General features: G+C 41.6%; 2 protein-coding genes across 2 annotated transcripts; both read right to left on the bottom strand.

Moving 5' to 3' along the window:
- Positions 1-137: 137 nt before the first annotated feature.
- Positions 138-13,384, bottom strand: vars1 (valyl-tRNA synthetase 1). Its single transcript, XM_037074855.1, has 29 exons — positions 13,253-13,384; positions 12,334-12,689; positions 12,100-12,243; positions 11,728-11,935; positions 11,262-11,377; positions 11,037-11,112; positions 10,589-10,689; positions 10,350-10,477; positions 10,026-10,190; positions 9,840-9,921; positions 9,629-9,748; positions 8,710-8,818; positions 8,449-8,628; positions 8,160-8,284; positions 7,913-8,016; positions 7,644-7,802; positions 6,541-6,631; positions 6,327-6,432; positions 6,119-6,189; positions 5,046-5,171; positions 4,853-4,957; positions 4,283-4,430; positions 3,961-4,088; positions 3,555-3,710; positions 3,189-3,413; positions 2,925-3,036; positions 1,283-1,458; positions 423-572; positions 138-336 (listed from the first exon to the last, which is right to left on the bottom strand). The coding sequence occupies exons 2-29, from the start codon at positions 12,685-12,687 to the stop codon at positions 268-270; spliced, it is 3,834 nt and encodes a 1,277-aa protein (XP_036930750.1). The 5' UTR covers positions 12,688-12,689; positions 13,253-13,384; the 3' UTR covers positions 138-267.
- Positions 13,385-13,714: 330 nt separating this feature from the next.
- LOC119006329 lies at positions 13,715-19,133 on the bottom strand. Its single transcript, XM_037074951.1, has 3 exons — positions 18,494-19,133; positions 15,671-16,594; positions 13,715-14,656 (listed from the first exon to the last, which is right to left on the bottom strand). The coding sequence occupies exons 1-3, from the start codon at positions 18,806-18,808 to the stop codon at positions 14,141-14,143; spliced, it is 1,755 nt and encodes a 584-aa protein (XP_036930846.1). The 5' UTR covers positions 18,809-19,133; the 3' UTR covers positions 13,715-14,140.
- Positions 19,134-19,644: the final 511 nt, after the last annotated feature.

The following is a 19,644-nucleotide window of genomic DNA, read 5'->3' as shown; positions in this document are numbered from 1 at the left end:
TTACATGTTCTATTAAATATGCTGAATAAAATAAAATCTTTGCCATAAAGAACTGAAATCATTTGTTCATTACCTTAATGCTCAGCAAATTGCACAGATGTATGAGACTTAGATTAACAAACTCTCTCAGAACAATACACAAGACTATCATACGAGCTTTATTGAATTCAATCCACAATACAATCAACGTGGAAAATGATTATGAAAATTAATAGAGACATGAAAAAGAGGAAATAAATCCGGATTTACAGAAAGCTAAAGGGAAAGTCACATCATTTTCCTGAAGTTGTCCATGGCTTCTTTGACTTTTTCAAGTTCGGTTTGGCTCTGCCGAAGCTGAGGAGAGACGCAAGTAATTATTATTCAACAAGAACTCACCCTCGAACACCACGTGAAACATAGACTCAATTTATTTTTCCCACCTTCTCAGTATCCTGTTCCTGCACCTTCACTGGCACCTTTTCCTTGTAGTCACCCTTTGCCATTTTCTCTCTCAGTTTCTCCATCTGTTTCTCCAAGTCTCCTTTCTTTGTCATCAACTTAGCCACTTCCTTTTCCACATCAATGAGACCCTGGGGGAATTAAAGGAGAAGTGGTTATAAAGACAACAGTCGTAAATTAACATCTTGTTATTTCAGATCTTCAAAAGGAGAAGGAAATACCACATTTAAATTCAAGTGGAGGAGGCCTTGTTTAAATAGCATTCCTAGCTTATTTACCTGCCTTGATTACCAAGTAGGTGAGATGCAATCATGCTCTTAGACTATTCAGGTAGTCATGTTATGTCTCAAAATGAAGCCAGTGAATTTAAGAAGGAATAAATGGCAAAGATTACCTCATCTTGTGTCTAGGGAAACTAGAACATGGGTATATACCGCTTTTTAAGGGTAAAATTCAAACAATTTGTAAATACAATTGTGAAAACAAAGTTTACAGACTTCCTTCATACCCACAGAAATCTACTCTATATTTCACTTTTATGTTGCTGCTCGTATAAACATTTTTTTTGTTCGTGATTATTTGATGCCAGGTTTAGGGTTAGTCTGATAGGATTATTTCAGTTCAAATAAACAGATGTTTGGTTTACAGGATTGATTGTGTGTCTGAAAAAACAGATTGTCTATATTGAAATTCAAACATGTTCTTCACCTTAAAAACATAAACGGATAATTACAAGCAAACTTAGTCGTAACTCTGAAAACAAAGCCAGAAAAAAATATATTCACACAGCGGAGAGATAAGCAGTGGGAGAAACTAAAGGGCTCAGGCAACCCTCTCTCACCTTGAGCATAAGGTTGACAGTACATCTGTCAGAGGCAATAGCCACAGCACAGCCTTCTGGGACAGGCTGGTTGTCTGTCAGAGGGATGATGGCCTGAGAATAAGACAAGGTCTGAATCTGCAGACTGTATTTGTGCACCAAGGACGCAGTCGCAGAGTCTATGCACTGGAGGTAACCTGGGAGAGAAATGGGTGAATTGAAGTTTAGGCATCGTAACAGATAAGTTGTAGACAAGATACATTATTGTACATGATGTTTATGTACTTTGGCTTCAGGGTGATTCAAGCATTTTTCAACCTGGGTATTATTCTCAGTGGAGGAAGTTTTCAGGTTGTTATGTCGAAGTGGCAACTCCACAATGTAAAAAAAAAACTCCATTAACAATAAAAGCCCTGCATTTAAATCTTAATCAAAGCTACAACATAAAGCTTTTATTTGTCGTTGTTTCTGGCAGCCCTTTTGGACGAAAGATGACTGTTGTGAAATACAGTAAACTTTGTGCAGCTTCTCTCCTCGGGCTGTGAGACCCCTCAATTCATCCTGAGCACTGCTCCATGAAAAATAGTTTTATTTTGAGGATTGATCCAACCCGGAGAAGTCAGTAAGAGTTGGGTAACTATTTTGAGCTGGTTTCTATTTTGATTTTACAGAAATGGCCAATATTCTGGCTGATGGTCTCATTTGCCTATGTAGGTCATGTGGAGGCATCACTACCCAACAGAAATCATAACCAGTTAAAAGTTCCTTGTGGTAAGTTTAAGAAAATGCAAAAAAAAAAAAAAAAAAGTAACTACACCTAATGCAAAAAATGATATTACTTTATACATAATGTTATGTTACCAGATTGTCATTGCTGATGTATTACTGTGTGAGCAGCTTGTGATGTTGAAGCTTGCCAGAGTGCAGCCAGTTCTCACTCCTGTAAACACTGTTCTGTAGTTTAAATCCATTACAATGCATCATATTTTAAAGGTCAACGAATCATCAAAATTACAAATACATTACCGTATATACAGAAGTTAAAAGCAGAGTATTTGCATCTACATTTCAGTTAAGTTTAAGTATATGTAGGATAAAATAGAAATAATGAAGTACAACCTTAAAACTGTACTTAAACTGGCAATAGACGACTTTTTGGCCTAATTTCTGAAGTAAATACCGACTGCAGTGGGATGGCTGTAGAAAAATCACACCTTCCACGTTAAGATTGGCTCCTTATAAGTCTCACTTTCACAATGCCATTTGGCCAGCCACCAGGCTGAAATTTACCCAGAAAAACAAGGGCAATATTAGAGTACAAAGGAAATGAGTCTGCCATTGCAACCGAAACAGGACGAGGCATTGTTTTACCCTCTCACTGTGCCCAGCTAGTGGTGGTATAATTGGAATAACTGGAAACTCCACACTGCAGAAGAAAAAGAACCCTGCTGATGGAGGAGGCAACAGGTGAAGAGAGTGCATGATAGACACTGGGTAAATTAAACTACTTTTGTAGTTGTCTATTTTAGCTTTGTTTATGGTATTTCAGTAAATCTACTGTTAGTTTTCATCACCATTTTTCCCTTTGTGATTGAGATGATAATTAGTTCACTTTAAACAGGATTCATTTCAGAGTAACTTTTATAATCATGCGTCATCTTACAGTCAGCTCTGGTCTTGGTCAGGTTGTAGTCTGCCCTCAGTGACCGGATGGTCTTGACCACAGTCATTATGAACTCCATGTCCCGGTCGACCTCCTCACTGTTCCAGCAGAACTGCAACAAATCCAAGAAAAATGTATGGGCTCACAGAGACAAAAAGAGAGCATCACTGACATATGAACTTAAGTTTCATCATCCACAAGATTTTTCTTCAGCTCAGTCAGTTTTTCTTTAAAACAGCCCTCATTACCCTTTTATTTTCTCACCTCCTCGGTGTCAGGGTAGGATGTGACAGCGATGCTGGGGGGATCACTCTGTGGTCGTCGTCGTGGTAACCTCTGGTAGAGTTCCTCGCTGACAAATGGCATCAAGGGAGACAGAAGGCGCAGACCGACTTCCAAACATGTGTAAAGTGTCTGTCTGCACACCAGAGCCTGTCTCTGGCTGGTGCTGTCTTCCTCTGCTTTACTGAACACCGGTTTCACACTTTCCTGGAGGACAAGAGGAGTGAGAGAGACAAGGAGTAGAATCGGTTTTGATCCTGAATACATCTCTCCTGCGATATCATTAAGTTTTCACACGCCCTCATACAAGCTACTGAAGGACTGCTCAGCGGTCTCCGAGACCCTTACCAGGTAGACGTCACAGAGCTCGTACAGCCAGAAGTTGTAGATGGCGGTCGTGATGGCGGGGAAGTCGTAGGCCTTGAAGGCTGTGTCGCAGAGACCAACAGCGGCACTCAGTCTCGACAGAATCCACCTGTCTGACACACTCTCTTCTCCACACAACTGGGAGCATTGAACAAAGTGAAAAGAGGAAATGTTCAGGTTCAGATAACACGACTCCTGTACTTCCAAATGTCAATGTGTGCAAGTTTATGAATACAAAGCAGGGCAGCATATGGGGAAACTGAACCCCCTGACAAAGGAAATGGTAACAAGAAGAAAGATTTGCTAAACATCTACTTGGTCGAAATATGTCGCTGGATGAATACAAATAAGCACAGGGCTGTTTTTGTTCTTTTCCCCCTGGTCTCACCTGGGCTTTCTCTGATGGCACAAAGTTGTCTCCCAGTGTCTTCATGGCAAACTTCACAGCGTTCCACAGTTTGTTGCAGAAGTGACGATAACCCAGGATGCGGTTGACATCCAGGTTGATATCCCTACCTGTGAGACAAACACAGGAATAAATGATCATTTCAGAATATATTAAAACAGATTTGTAACAACTGACCTTGCACTGACAGGACGGTAAAGTTCCTTCTACTGCTTTGATCTATTTTATTAACTCAAGCTTGAGATGCAGGCTGCGGGCCAATGGAGGAACAACTAAGAATAACAAAAAAGACAAATGAGTTCACCTTGGCTAGTGTAGGCACACAGGGCGAACCGGAGAGCATCTGTGCCACACTCTGGGATGCCATTTGGGTAGTCTGACTTCTGGCCCTGCTTTGCCTTCTCCACCTCAATTGGATCCAAGTTGCTGTCAGTCAGCTGGGCATTAAGGCCCTAGAGGGTAGAGGCACAGGGAATAAGTCACCATTTGAAAAACAAAACAAGGTCTTCAACAGTCTTCTCTTTTTATCTTGAGAGCCAGAAACCACTTTCAACTACTTGATGTTTTGACTGGGTAGAAATGGACCTTTAAAGTAAAACATTAAGGGTAAAGTGCAGTTTTACTACAAGTCCTTCAGTGCCCCCTAGAGGACAGGTCTGCTTCGCTTGACAGAGCAGTGGGGAAGAGATTGATGGCCTCAATAAAAGCTTGTTGGAAGCAGAAAAGGGTGCTTAATAAAGCTTACATAAGAATATGTGCCTCGGGGGAGCAATGAGTGTGTGCTCTCCACGTGAAAGACAACCCAAAAGGGAGAGAGGAAAGGCTTTATGTATGCGTTTATCTGAACATGCATCAAAGCATGATTGGGCTTTACCTCCAGGGAGATCCCTGTAATGACGTCCAGAGGGTCAATGACGTTGCCCAGAGATTTGCTCATCTTCCTCCCGTGGGCATCCCTCACCACTGCATGCAGATAAACCTGTGAGGAAAAAAAGCGTCATCGTTACTTGGTCACGTCCTGCTTATAACACTTAGATCATAGAACATCGTGTCATCATTAGTCTCACCTCTTTGAAGGGCAGCTTGCCGGTTAATTTGAGGCCCATCATCACCATACGAGCAACCCAGAAGAACAGGATGTCATGGCCCGTCTCCAGCAAGGTGCCGGGGTAGAACACGTTCAGGTCCTGGGTCTGAGGGGAAACCAAACACAGCAACATTTATGACAAACAAAACACCATTTAAGTGTCATATGTCAAATAAAAATTTAAGAGGTACAGTGACACGCGTGTCCAGTTTATACTCTTTTATAACATAATTACCTTTTTAGATCATCAATGTTGTTTACATACACAAAATGTTCCTGTGTCGGCCTGATTTTAAACAAAGACCATATTCCTAATAAGCTCTTTACATGGCTAACGAAAATGAATATCATACTTATATTCCTGATTACATGCAGGAGTGCATATTCCAATTAACACGCCCTAATGAGTTGGGTTTTTTTTTTTTTTTTACAATCTTTCCACCAGTGGCTGACTTGTTCGACAGCCTCCCTCTGATTAGTTCAACCATCTTCTTGAAAAGGTCAGCAATGATATTTGCACATATCTGAAGACCTGCTGACATCCAAGACATTCATAATGCCTCAAAGTGTCGATGTTTCTCCATCACAGAAATGTAAGCTTTTCTTTTGAAAATGCATCTGTTCACAGCCTTGCAAATGGTTGGCTGGTTTGTTTGAGTACAACACATCTATGGAAACACACTAGGCTGACTATCAAACAAGCCTGAGGCTGTGTGTGGCAAACAGCGTTAAAAACCCCAAATGAGACGCATATTCCAAGTGTGCTGCATAAATTACCAAAGAATGCTCATAAATTCTAATTGATATCAGCATTGTACATGTCTTAACCAGAAAATGTTACAGTCCAAATAAGTATAATAAGAATGATTAGGAATAATGAAACTGAATATTCTGCTCAGATAATCAGTATCAAATTTGTAATATCGTCATATTTGGAATAGGAGCGTGCCTCTAAATGCACTCAGTGTTTCTACCTCAGAAGATATCTTTATTACGGACAGCATGGAAGTGGCATTTGTGTCAGCAGAAAGGTGGGTGACCTCAGTGTTTTACCTCATTAGGCCATCCGAAGATGGAGAATGGGAAAATGCCAGATGAGAACCAAGTGTCCAGAACATCCTCATCTAAAACACGAGAACAAAAGTTACAGAACAAGAATTGATTACATTAGATGAATGTGTGCAGTTGTAAAACATTAACTTATGAGACAGATCTTTGCAGTAGTTGTAGTGATGAGAAATTAAAAAGGATTAAATTTTACCCTGTCTGAGGGTGATTTTGTCAGTGGACACGTTGAAGCGTTTTGCTGCCTTCTCTCTGGCTTCCTCCTCTGTGCGCCCACTCACCCAGTAATGACCATCCATGTCCTGGAAGAAAAAAAAAACAGATGAATAAAGAATCTGAAATGTAGATTAATGGACACAAATGGCTTTTATCCCTGTTGACCCTAACAATAGTGACAGACATCATCTTACCTCTCCTGGCTTCACGGAGGGATCGTTGACAGTGACGAAATACGCAGGAATACGATGACCCCACCACAGCTGCCGGGAGATACACCAATCCCTGACAGGAAGATGGATGGATGACATCTGAAACAGGACTCGCTACAGACTTGATTGTTCAAAACATCTATTTCTATAGCTACAAGAATGGTTTAATTAACTGAAAAGAAATATTCATCTGCAACTATTTTGAGATTCTTTAAAAAGAAGACCGGCAGAGTCCCTAAATGTAAACATTCAATTCAAAATACTTAACTGTACTTGTGTAACAAATTCAATGGAAAGGCCAAAAGTGCAGTTACAGCATATAATGGAATCAGAGAAGTAAACTGGTATAACACTGTCTAGCATTAATTAAATGTGTTATTTTAAATGCCATAACTGCTGCGTTCTATTTTGACGTAATTTAATAGATGTACGATCACCCCCTCAGGGACCAGAATCGGCTGGTTTTAGGTATGACCAGCGATGACCTGCTGCACTGTTTTTTTTCTGGGAAAGTAAAACATTGTTGAAGATTAGAAATGCAAAATAACAACAAAGGGACTCAGGCACCACCGTTTGCTGTGCTGCATTAGAAACAGAGTCCTTATGTTCTTACTTTTCACAATAGGCTTCATGAATATACCAGTGCACACTGTAACTGCTTATCAGACCGAACTTAAATTCTCTTAAGACCATTTTACCAACAGGTCACTGAATAAAATAGCTTGCAACATGTAAGATGAAGTGAAACGTACTGCATTCATTTTATCTTTAGTTGTATGTTATCTTGCACAAAAAAGCTCTGTCCATCTACAAAGCACTTTATTTTAAGATTTGGTTAAGAGAGAGAGTGAGAGAAGGTCCTGTAACATAAGAGTAAGGCCTATTTAATAGTCAGTGTTTTTTTATGACCATACAAATGTTGGTTTATGCTGTCAGGATCAGTCAAAATCAGAATCAGCAGGTCAAACTTTTACAAAAAATAAATAATAATCTAAATCGCAATTTTTAAAAAAAAAAAAAATCAAAAATCAAACAATACGTGTTAAACCAGAGAAACCCATTTTAAAAAATAAAAAGATAATTACCTGATGTTGTCCATCCAGTTGAACCACGTCTTGAGGTGGTGATCGGGGATGATTTTGAGCCGTCCCTCTCTGACAGCATCTGCGGCCTGCTTGCCCATGTCTGCACAGCTCACATACCACTGCGGCTTCATCAGCGGCTCCACGATGTCCTTGGAACGGCTGTTAAAGTAGATAAACAGTGGAGCTTTGAGGATGATCCATAACAGGATGAAAAGATCTAAAACAAAAACACCCGGTATCCACTTATGCACAAATGAGCCTCGCTTTACCTGCAGACTGGGACAACCATGGGGTTGTCTTTGATCTCTTTGAACTGGCCTCTGTCCTTGAGAGCCTGCAGCACGGCCTTCCTGGCCTCAAAACGCTTCATGCCCTGGGGAACAGACAGAATAGTTAAAAAGGAAAAATTATGACATAAAAGCGAAACAACAAGAAAACTATGAAAAGGCCTGACTCTCAGTGTCAGGGTGGAAATGCACACACTGCAGGGGGAAGGACGTTAATGAGACACTATACCAGGAAGGGGGGAGGCACGTTAATGAGCAGGCCATTCTCATCCAAGATGTTGATGAAGGCCAGATTGTGTCTCTCTCCAACCTCGTAGTCATTATGGTCATGAGCTGGGGTGATTTTGACAGCGCCTGAACAGAAAATGGTGCAGAGGGACATTTGAATCGGACAGAAAAAGTAAAAGAGGACAGGCTTAATAAGGGCAGTGGCCAGGCTTAATGACTTGTTATGATTACCTATTCTCTGCACGTTGCTGACCAAACAGCAAACTGTCTACTCCTGTAACAATGCCTACCTGTTCCAAAGCTCATGTCCACAAAGTCATCAAAGACAATCGGCATCTTGCGGTCACAGAAGGGGTGCAGCACCATTTTCCCCTTTAGATGCTGATACCTGGAGTCGGTAGGGTGAACAGCTACAGCAGAGTCTCCCAGCATTGTCTCAATACGAGTTGTTGCCACGATCACTTCCTCATCTAAGGAACAGAAAGTGAAACATAAACAACACATATGGCACGGCCTGCTCAAAATATTCTGCTCTCTATAAGCTCATGTACCTGATCCGTCCACCTTGTAGGCGAATGACACCAAAACTCCAAACTCCACTTTCTCTTTGTAGCCTGGCACAGGCAATAGAGTCCTGCCAGCGAGCTCCTTCTTATCCACCTGTGAAGCAACCAGAAGATTTAATCAAGAGAACAGCATGGCCAGTACTGGCAGAGCTGTTTGGATCCGTCTCCGTCACAGCCTTGTAACAGGGTTAACAAAGTCAGGCTGAGTGCTGTTAAAAACATTTGCTGCGAATTCCAAAATTACACTTTTTTTTTATACCCTCGTTATATAAAACCTCAGTATAATCACATTCTTTCTATGAAATACAATTTTCTCTCTTTTCTAAAAGGATTATTTTGGGGCATCTGCCTTTAACTGGCAGTGTACAGTCAAGAGCCAGACAAAAAATGTGGGAAGAGGAGAAGGGGAGGTAGATGTGCAATATATGTTTCCAGCTGGACTCAAGCCAGGGACGATACGATGTTACTCTTATGATATGCATCTTAACCCTCTGGGTAGCTTTTAATTCCTTGAGTAACAAACCTCTCAGATACATCACTGTTTAATTTTATCTTAAACACAAACAGGCACACACAAATATTGCCTGGAGAGAATCCATTTCACACTCATCCAAATTATGGATTAAATCATGTAATGCCTGAGTAAGAACACAGATCTAAGAATCCATACCAATACTTTCAGTTTGTCACAATGTCATAATCTTTGCTTTAGCCATTTGTAGATATACCTAGCACTAGTAATCAGTGGGATATACGTATATACATTGTTTATTTGTCAAAGGTTTTATAACAGATCATTTTAGTATTTTTGATTCAATCTTTTTTTTTAAAGTAAAGTAGCTGTCTGGATATCACTCACTTTCGTTCTTTATCAGTTAACCACAATTCTTCCTAACAAAAATACCTCAATGTCAGAGATGGCAGAGTTTAGAGAGCAGGACCAGTTGACAAGCCTCTTGCTCCTGTAGATCACTCCCTCATCGTGCATGCGGATAAAGGCTTCTTGGACTGCATAGGAAAGTTTCTGGCAAGACAAAAATGGGCATGGGAATGAGAAATAATTCATCAGATTTCATTCAAATTAGTTCAGGGATTAAAAAAAATAACAAACTCACAGGGTCCATGGTGAAGCAGGCTCTGTCCCAGTCCAGAGAGGAGCCCAGCTTCTTCAGCTGGTGGTAGATACGGTCTCCCTTTCTAAAAAGGCATAGTTGCTAAATTATGACTGAGTCTTTACTCTGGTATTTATCGCAGTTTAATTTCTTTCACATCTCTGACTCTGTACCACTTGCTTCACTCACTCATTCTTCCATTTCCAGACTTCCTGGATGAAATTCTCCCTGCCCAGATCGTGACGGCTCATGCCTCTCTCTCTCATCAGCTTTTTCTCCACCACCACCTGGGTGGCGATACCAGCGTGATCACAGCCTGGGTTCCACAAGCTGGTCTCGCCTCGCATCCTGTGCCTGGACAGGTGGGGGACAGCGCAGCAATTCAAACACACAAGTCCCACATCACAACAAGTAAGACTGAAATGGGTCGACAGAAATCCCAGTATACAATAGAAGTTGCACTGATAATATGACTTTGAATTTCAAGCTGCTGAACAGTCAAATTATAGTTACCATCTAGTCAGAGTATCCTGTATGGCGTTGGTGAGAGCATGACCCAGGTGAAGTGATCCAGTCACATTGGGTGGAGGGATACACATCATGAATGTACCACGAGGGTTTGGGTCGCTAATATTCTTCCTCTGTAGAGGGTAGGGAGGGAGACAGATATGGCATTGAGGACTAAATAATGATCAATAAAAACATGGCATTTATTCTTTATGTGACTATAGTGTGAGGAAGGACTCCCTTACCCCATACTCAGGCTTAAAGAATCCCTGCTTCTCCCACCATGGATACCAGGCTGCCTCCACATACTGAGGACTGTAGGAGTCAGGAAGCGGGCTGATGACATCTGACACCAGAGGAGAAAGAGAAAAAAGGGTTGACATAAGGAGCTGAAGCTAATCACAATAATATATGATAAGATTATTCAGAATATGGAGGGAACACACTGATGCTACTTTTTTCTGATACTACAATCCCCCTCACTACCACTGAGGCTAGAACAAACCTGCTACCACTGAAACAAAGGTCTCTAAAATGAGAGTGAGGAAACAGAAATGACACATATGTGAACCCTGACAAAGGAGAAGTAAAGCTGCTATGAACAAAACCTGAAGTCCAATCACTCAGGACATATTCTTGCCTAATATATCTGTTACAAGAGAGTGAACCCCTCCACCAACACTGATCAATCACCTTTTTTCTCCCCAGGGGCAGTGGGGGTATCGTATGTGATCACTCCCAACTCCTTCTTCTCCGGTTTGGCCTTTTTCTAAAAGATTTTTTTTTAAAAAGCAGAGCCCACACGTGTTATGTGATTTTAAACTTACACAAAGCAATGTATTTTATTAATATACACCATATTTATGTTTTTCAAAGCTGCCCCAAATAAGTTCCATTTATAGAAGTTAATATCCATACCTCTGTCGGTGGCTTCGTCTTTTTCTTTGCCTCCATTTCTTTCTTCTGCTGGAACTTCTCAAGCTTTTCTTTCTTTTTAGCTTCCTTCTTCAGTTGGGCCTCTGTCTTTGGTGGGCCTGGATGAGTAAACCAAAAGCAAAATCAGAGTAATGTTCACACTAGAAATATATATGTGTGTGTGTGTGTGTGTACTGTCTTTATGCATTATGCCTGAATGTTTTTTACTTCTATACATTTTTACCTTTCAAAACATATTTTTTCGTAGTGATTCATAATTACAATAAACAGATACATTTATATCCACTGCCTTTGCTCACGCTCAACCACAACTCAAGAAGTAACCTAGCTCAGAACTTGAATATGATTCTCATGATACTGAGAATGAGTTTTTATTTTTAATTTGGATTTTTTTTTTTTTTTTAATCCAAATTCATCTAGGAACTGATCTTCCTCAAGCCCTACTGACCATTAGCTGTGGCATCGGAAGACTCAACAGCAGGAGTGCCGTTAGCAGCTTTAGCACTTGCAGCAGCATTTGTCTTCGGTGTGACTGGACACATCTTCTCACAAAGAGCGACTTTCCCCAACACCTTCAGGAACTGAGGCTGATTTATACAAGTCATGAACCACCTGGTTACGTTGGTCAAGACTGTCCTGTCTGATGGCTCCAACACCTAAAAAGAAAAACAATAAATATGATCAGAATGTGACTGACTGATTCATAGCACATTCAAATGGTGACTGGCAGCAAACTGCACGTTTGCTCAGACAACAGAAACATTCTGAGAGATACAAAAAGCAGCTATACAGAAAAACCTGCAAGACAACATATACGTACATATTTGAAAGGTAGAAGAACAGCTGTGACTACAGCCATATCAGCCAGGGTGATGCTCTCCCCAACCAAGAAGGTTTTCGGTTCAAGTGCCTGATCAAGAACCTTAAGAACACGCATCATCTCTGCACGGGAACTCTGCTGGAGCTGAGAACACACAACAAGTCAGTATAGACTAAAAACTGATAAGAATTAATCACAGACATGTTCAAGTAAATATTCGGAGGCTCGTCTTACCTTCTTATCCACTCCCATCATCCCCATCAGTGGGAAGACAACAGCACAGGACACCGGTGTGAGTTCATTGTCTGCAAAGCTGAGCCACTGCCACACCTGGCTCTGCTGCTTTGTGTCCACACCAGCCCTCTTCCCCTGTAAGGCCAGGTACCAGGACACAGCACTGGACCCGCTCAGGACGGAGTCACCTTCCCCAGCGCCCAGCACCAGGGTCGGTCTGGAGCGGGCATTCAGCGACGCAGGAGGGTCCTCTGTGAGGGCTTTCGGCCTAGAGGATGGACAGAACTCTGCGGCAATGAGAGCCAGGAGGCTCCTGAAGTCATCAGGGTGAGGGGACACGTAGAGAGTGGCCATCTCTGTTGGAGACACAGACGTGATGAACAACTGTTTTCACTTGTGTTTAATTCCTTCTTATTGTCAGAGAGTAGTCTGGCAAAACAAGTATTACTACAGTGCTATCTCAGACATTCTTTACCTGCCTGACAACTATGAAGAGGGTGTGTTGACCAGTCATATCAATTCACCACAGTTACTTAAAACTGACGTCTGACTTGAGGTTAGCAAGGGACGCGAGATTTGTAAACAAACTGGTTTAAACGTGTCAAAGACAGATTTCTGCATCTTATACTCGCCTAAATCAATGTTTCAAAGTGTCAGACAATGACTATGGTAGCTGTTTAGCCATCTCTTTCACTTTCGGCATGGCTGGTCTCTGCCACCTGTCAAAGGCTGACGAAAACCTATGTCAACTGGGCTAGTTAGCTTTAGCTAATCATACAAACTGAAACTCGAGTTTCTGTGAGTGCACGCCGAGCTTTACGTGTTTACGTGCGTAGGTCTCGTGCAAACTCGTTTAAAAGTTGGAGTTTAAGGAAACCGTGACCTGTTATAGAAAATGTCTTGAAGAAACTGTCCATACCTTTGGATGAAAGAGAGAGAGACGTCAGCTTAAGTTAGCGTGCAGAGCAGAGCCGCATGAGTCCTCTCCGCTTCAGAGCCGTCTGATGCAACGAGAGCGAGCAACGTGTTCCGGGTTTGATCCGCCGCTTCCGGTACAAAGCGGAAGTCGTTTTATTATCATTTTATTCTTTTAAATTTGATTTAAACCATGCTAATTAAACAATGAGGGCAAAACTATACAAATAACGAATAAAAGTAAAGTAAAAATATATACATATATAAATAAATAAGTATTGATGTATCAAGTATAATATTTCCTTCTAAAATGGATTGGATGAGAAAAAAGAATGTAGAATTAATTAAAAATTATGTTAAGCTTTTGATTTATTAATCATGAAAACATTATTCAATGTTACCATGAAAATGACAGAACAAAAGCTGCTCTGTCTTATTTTGATGGAGGACACATTCCATTCCACAAAGTACAATAAGGCAGCACTCTCCTTTATTCAAATGTACATGTAAGCAAACAGTTATCATAACAATTATCATACAAGAATTACTTGAATAATTACATCCAAAAGCCTTGTGCACAGTGTTTTTCGATCACAGTTGGGTCACTTATCCAAGCGTTCAAATACAGCAGATTATTTGGACCGCCAGCCACAGTGAAGTGTAAAACCTACAGTGGAAGAAATGTGTGTTTCACTAAATTCGCTTTAGTGTATTACAATCCTTCTAAAATCACTAAGGCATATCAAATGACATCAAATTGAAGATTTACCCCCTTTTCACACTCTTAAATGCTAAAGAAATTTACAAACCAAAACTGGAGAAAACATTTGAAAAAGTTTGTTACTAATGGCATCAAGTGTAGTTTTGCATGTTAGCAGGTTTCCTCCACTTGTTACTCTGACTTCTGCTCCAAAGCCTCCCTCATTCCACCGATGAACACATCCACCGCCCCCATTATCATTCCCACGCCCAGACTGAACACATTAACCACCCCGTTTACACTTCTCCACACCAGCCTCCCAACACCCCCACCCATAGCTGTCACCTGACCCCCCATCTCTGACCCCACTGTCCCTATATACCCCTTGATCTGCTCCCACAGCCGCCCTCCAAAGAACTTTGTCACCCACCAACCATTATCCAGCGCATCACTAAATATCCCCACTGTGTCCCCAGCCAGGGTCCCCATGCCAGTGACCCCAGTGTAGCAGCTGTCCAGCAGAGCCCCCACCATGGAGGAGGAGCAGAAGTAGGCGCTGGAGAAGCAGGTTTCACAAACACCCAGCAGCGTTTCGCCAGCTGAGCACATCCAGGACAGGAGGTCAGAGGTCATGAGGTGGAACACGGAGTAGGTATCTCCAGGCAGGGCACTTAGAACTCCAAGGTCCTCCTGAAGAACATAGGTGACCTGTATCGGGATAAGACAAAAATGTCACTTTCAAAGTGAGATTAAGAGGTGTGACTGATGAAATGACAAAATAACCTGAACGAATGTGATGAGGTAACACCTCCTGCTGGCCTCACACCTCATTCCAGTCGCGGGGAGGAGCAAACTGGAATGAGGAAATTCTTTTGAACGCCTCAGGAGCTGAACATGTTAAAATGCAAATAGTCTCTCTACAGTTTGTCTAATATTTGAATGTTCTCTTTCAATGTTTGTATATAAAAAAAAAGACTCAAAAGTTAGACGCAAGGTGATATCTTTCTACAATGTTCTATCATTGATTTTTCTTTTTGGTTGTGCTTTATGTTGCAAACATGTTGAACTTGTTTCACTCATATTGTAATAAACTAGCATCCTAATTTTTAAGAATGAATCCAGTATTTTGCCTGTAATTGGTCAAATTAAACAAGGACTCCCCCAATTTCACGCATTAAGTTTACTTAACATGTCACGAGGAGCGCAGACAACTATTATAATGTCTTCTGTTGCTCTGGATGAGCGTTCTAAAGTCAAATGAGGCTTGCCATCTACAAATTTGTACCACAGAAGGCCTGTGATAGAAACAGGGGTGTGGCAAACTCAATAGAGAACATTAAGGGAAATGTAGTATTCATTATATTTGGACCCATAATGGAAGTCAGGACATCTCAGCCGTCATCATTGTTCAGCCTTTTGAAGGTGTGATATTTACTTGCCAGTGTGTACCTTTAAAGGGGATGGCTAAATATTCAAAGATTAAGTCAAATTATGAACAAAGTGTAATATAGCAGTTTTGACATTACAATGTGAGAGACTGCAGATCAGCTAGCCCCGTCCTGTCCTGGTCCAAAGCTTTTGTACAGTTTGCAGCAGTAAGCAGTTACTCTGGTGATATGCTGCCCCCTATTTGAATTTGACAGCTGGTCAATTCTGACATATTGCACCTTTTAGATTAAATCAAATAAAACTTTGTCATAGTGGTTCAGTCACTTTAATCACCTGTCCAGGTAGCTGTGTGATTGTGGAGAACAAAGGCCGCAGAGGAGCCTTCATGATGGATATGGTAGTTGAAAGGATGTAGACCAGAGTGCTGCTGGAATTCGTGTCTGTCTCCTGCTCATCCACAGTTTCATATTCAGCGGAGGCCTCAGGGGACTCTGATCCGACAGCTCTTGAATGCGCCACATCACGCTGCCCTTCACTGCTGCTCTCTGAAGTCGCTGCATCTGCTGAAGTTTCTTGTGCGACCTCTGCAACATCAGCTTCCTCTGGCTGAGCATCATCACCAGCCACCTGCTTTTCAGCGATCGGTGCCTCACTGCTTTCCTTAATGTCTTCATTTGAATCTTGGCTGGCGGAAACAGCCTCCTCTCCTTCAGTGACTCCACCGGCACTGTTTGAATCATCATTTGCACCTGCGTTTCCATCAGTGAGATCCTCATCTAGCTGTTCTGTATTTCCTAGGAGCTCCTCATTCTGAAGACCCACTGTGATACCAACAGTGGCCCCATCTGCTCCTCCACAGCCTTCTGAGAACAGCTCTGCTCCTCCGAGCATCTCCTCCAGCTCCTTCACGCTTATTTGCCTCTCCCCTTCCCCTGCCTCTCTGATTAACCCCACACTGAAGCCAGTCTTCCCCTCTGGGGCAGCGCAGCACACTGCAGACCACAGCAGCTTTGTCTGACACTCCTCTTCTCCATCCTCAGCAGCACCGAGACGTCCCGCCCCGGTCAGGACGTAGAGATCGCCCTCTGCAGAGCTGCATTTAGGAGTGATGCTCGACTGGATCAGTGTTGTGACTGTTGAGTCCCAGTGTTGGAGCGGGGAGTCTGAGGGGGGGACAGGTTCAGACGGATCCACAGCTCCTCCTCTGAGAAGACCCGGTACTGCGACTTTAATGTCGTCTTCTTCTTCTTCCTCTGTCTGTCAGACACAAATCATCAAAATCAGGTGTTAAAGTATGACTTCATTAGAATCTATGCAGATTATAACCCTCACTGTATTACCTTACACACACTTTAGCCAGTATTGTTTAAGATTTATCAATACATTTTATTTCAATGATCATTTCCAAATGCTCATAAGTTCTTTGTGCATACTCAATCAGTCTTAGCAACATTTGAAAAACTGGGCAGGTTCCCATTCTACTGTCATTGCATGTCATCAACAGGATTGGATGTCACTAATTACATTTACTTGAATTACTGTCATTAAGTTTACTTTGTACTTAAGTAGGCATTACACCATCTGCTTAGTTACTTTAAGATTCAGAATTGTGTACAATTTTAATTCATATGCAAACCTTTCATCTGCATTTTTCTAGTCAATAAGGCAATTTGATCCAAAAGGGACAGATGAAAACCCTGACTTATCGACAAAAACACAAAGCTCTGCAGCAGGCCCGGGTTGGGAGAAGTGACCATGACAAACCTCTTTGGTTGAATTCATTGGAAATGCATCAAATATCAACGCTTAAAAAGCAACTCATACTCTAAGTAGCATTTGAGAGGACTCCTTTGTACTTTTGCTCAAGTGTTATTCTCGTAGTTTTACTTGTAATTGAGTAATATTTGAGTAATCTAAGTGTATTCATATTTGAGTACAGATTTTTTTCTTTCCACCACTGGTCGACAGAATATTTTTCAAATGCAGGGGTTTGCAGTAACATACAAGAGCTCACTGTTTAGAGCAGTTTTAGAGGAAGTAAGCATATATTTCACCAATACGAAGTAGCAGTACAACAACCAAAAAGCTACATGCTACATACAGTATATATATATATATATATATATATATATATATATATATATATATATATATATATATATATATATATATATATATATATATATATATATACTGTATGTAGCTTTTTGGTACTTATATGTGTGTATGTACCAAATGTGTGTGTGTGTGGGGTGTTTAGAGCAGTTTTAGAGGAAGTAAGCATATATTTCACCAATACAAAGTAGCAGTACAACAACCAAATATATATACATATATATATATATATATATATATATATATATACTGTATGTAGCTTTTGGTATATATATATATATATATATATATATATATATATATATATATATATATATATATATATATATATATATATATATATATATACACTGTATGTAGCTTTTTGGTACTTATATGTGTGTATGTACCAAATGTGTGTGTGTGTGGGGTGGGGGGGGGGGGGGGTATGTACACACATACACACACTATTACAAGTCCTGCCTTCATGATCTTATTCAGGTTAAAATACTGTCTCACAACTTGTGTACAGTCGTATAGTTTAGTCCTGTTCTACTGGACACGCCACAAGAAAAACCTGAAATACTGTTAGATGGTTCATGGTAATGTGGATGAAAAAAACATGCAAAATGGAAATGTCTCTTTGATGACACAGCCAACAATCAGGTTCATTATAGGCACCAAATTCTGTTAAACAGGGTCAGAGTCCAGGGGAACTGGTTTAATTTTTAACACTGCATTTCGTTGCCTTTCATATTTTTTTTAAGTATAATCTCAATCAGAAAAAGTGGTAACTGGTAACTACATCTGTGAGATAAATGTAGTGGAGTAAAGGTAGGCTGCAGTATTTCCTTTTAAAATGTAGCAGAGCAGAAGGGCACATGGATGAATAATGTAAATACCCCAAAGTACTTGAATAAATGTACTTAGTTACCTTCCTCCACTGATTTACTGCTTGCATGCTGAAACACTGGATCTCTCTATCTTGTTCAGTCTTTTCAAATTCCATTCTGCAAAAAACAGATCATACTGCCATAACAAGCATTAAAGCTGCGTGCTTACCACAGGCTCTCCCCCCTCCTCTCCCTCGCTCTCTGTCCACCCATGGCTGAGATGGAAGGCAGAGTAGACAGCTGTGTCACAGTTCGGTCTGGACAGAGTGGCAAACGCCTGTCCCCCGGGCAGTGTGTGGCAGAGTGGGCGCAGCAGTGGTCCTGCAGAGGCTCCCCGAGGAGGCGTCTGTCTGTGGAAGCAGTGGCTGCAGAGGCTGAAGCCTGCCTCTGAGTTGTCCTCAGCTGGAACAGACAGGCCTGGGCCCAGCACTGCCAGCAGCCAGAGAGCCGCAGCAGCTGCACTGACAGCAGCAGGACACAGCATGGTGGTGGTGAGCTCAGCAAATCCCCCCCCTCGCTCTTTCTCTCCCTCGCACACACTCTCACTCACACAGAGCGAGAGGGAGAGGCTTATAAATTATCCAGTGGTTTCCGTATATAGATGGAAACGATAAGGTGGCCAGGGCTGGCTGCTGCTGACGCCTCCTTGTTTTCCTCCTAGCTTCTTGCTCTCTCCTCCAGTGTGTCTCCAACCATGCCTGTCTTCTTTTAGTGTCAGCCGTACTCTGAGAGAGTGAATCTGTGTTGCAGGCACAATCTTGCTTACTCCTTCATTTCTCTTTCCCTGACAATCTCGCCCCCTCTGTCAGTTCCACCCTCTTTCGACTCTCCCTCTGGCCGTACCTCCACTTCACCCCTCCCTCGTACACTCTCTGTGGTTACACCTTTAACTCCCAGGGCTGCTGGGTACACAAGCCAAGCCCACACCCATTGAACGCTGTCAATTACCTGTAAGTCTACATTCCCTCACAATGGTCGCTGTACAAGTTTAGCCTTTTGATTTGACTCACTCTCGTTACCCATTATTCTTGGTAAAGTGCATTCCTGAAAGTGCTGACTCTGTATCATGTCAGTTGCCTTTAATTACCGTCAATTGAAGCAGGACTTCTCATTTCAAACTCCAGGTAAAGTGTGAGCAACAGAGCTCTAAATTTAACCCTGTCAGTTGAAATGAAATCCTCATTAAAGCTAAATCCTGACAGTGCCAAAGCCACGGGTCATTGTCTCACCCAGCCTGCAGCAATTCTTGAAATCTAACAGACTAAACACACCCCCTCTCACGGCTCACAGACTGCAGCTTGCTCTCCTTAATATTAGAAA

This window comes from Acanthopagrus latus, chromosome 17 (genome assembly GCF_904848185.1).
Source record: "Acanthopagrus latus isolate v.2019 chromosome 17, fAcaLat1.1, whole genome shotgun sequence".
Classification (NCBI taxonomy): Eukaryota; Metazoa; Chordata; class Actinopteri; order Spariformes; family Sparidae; genus Acanthopagrus; species Acanthopagrus latus.
Note: the sequence above shows the minus strand (reverse complement) of the source record. Positions and strands in the feature narration are given on the sequence as shown.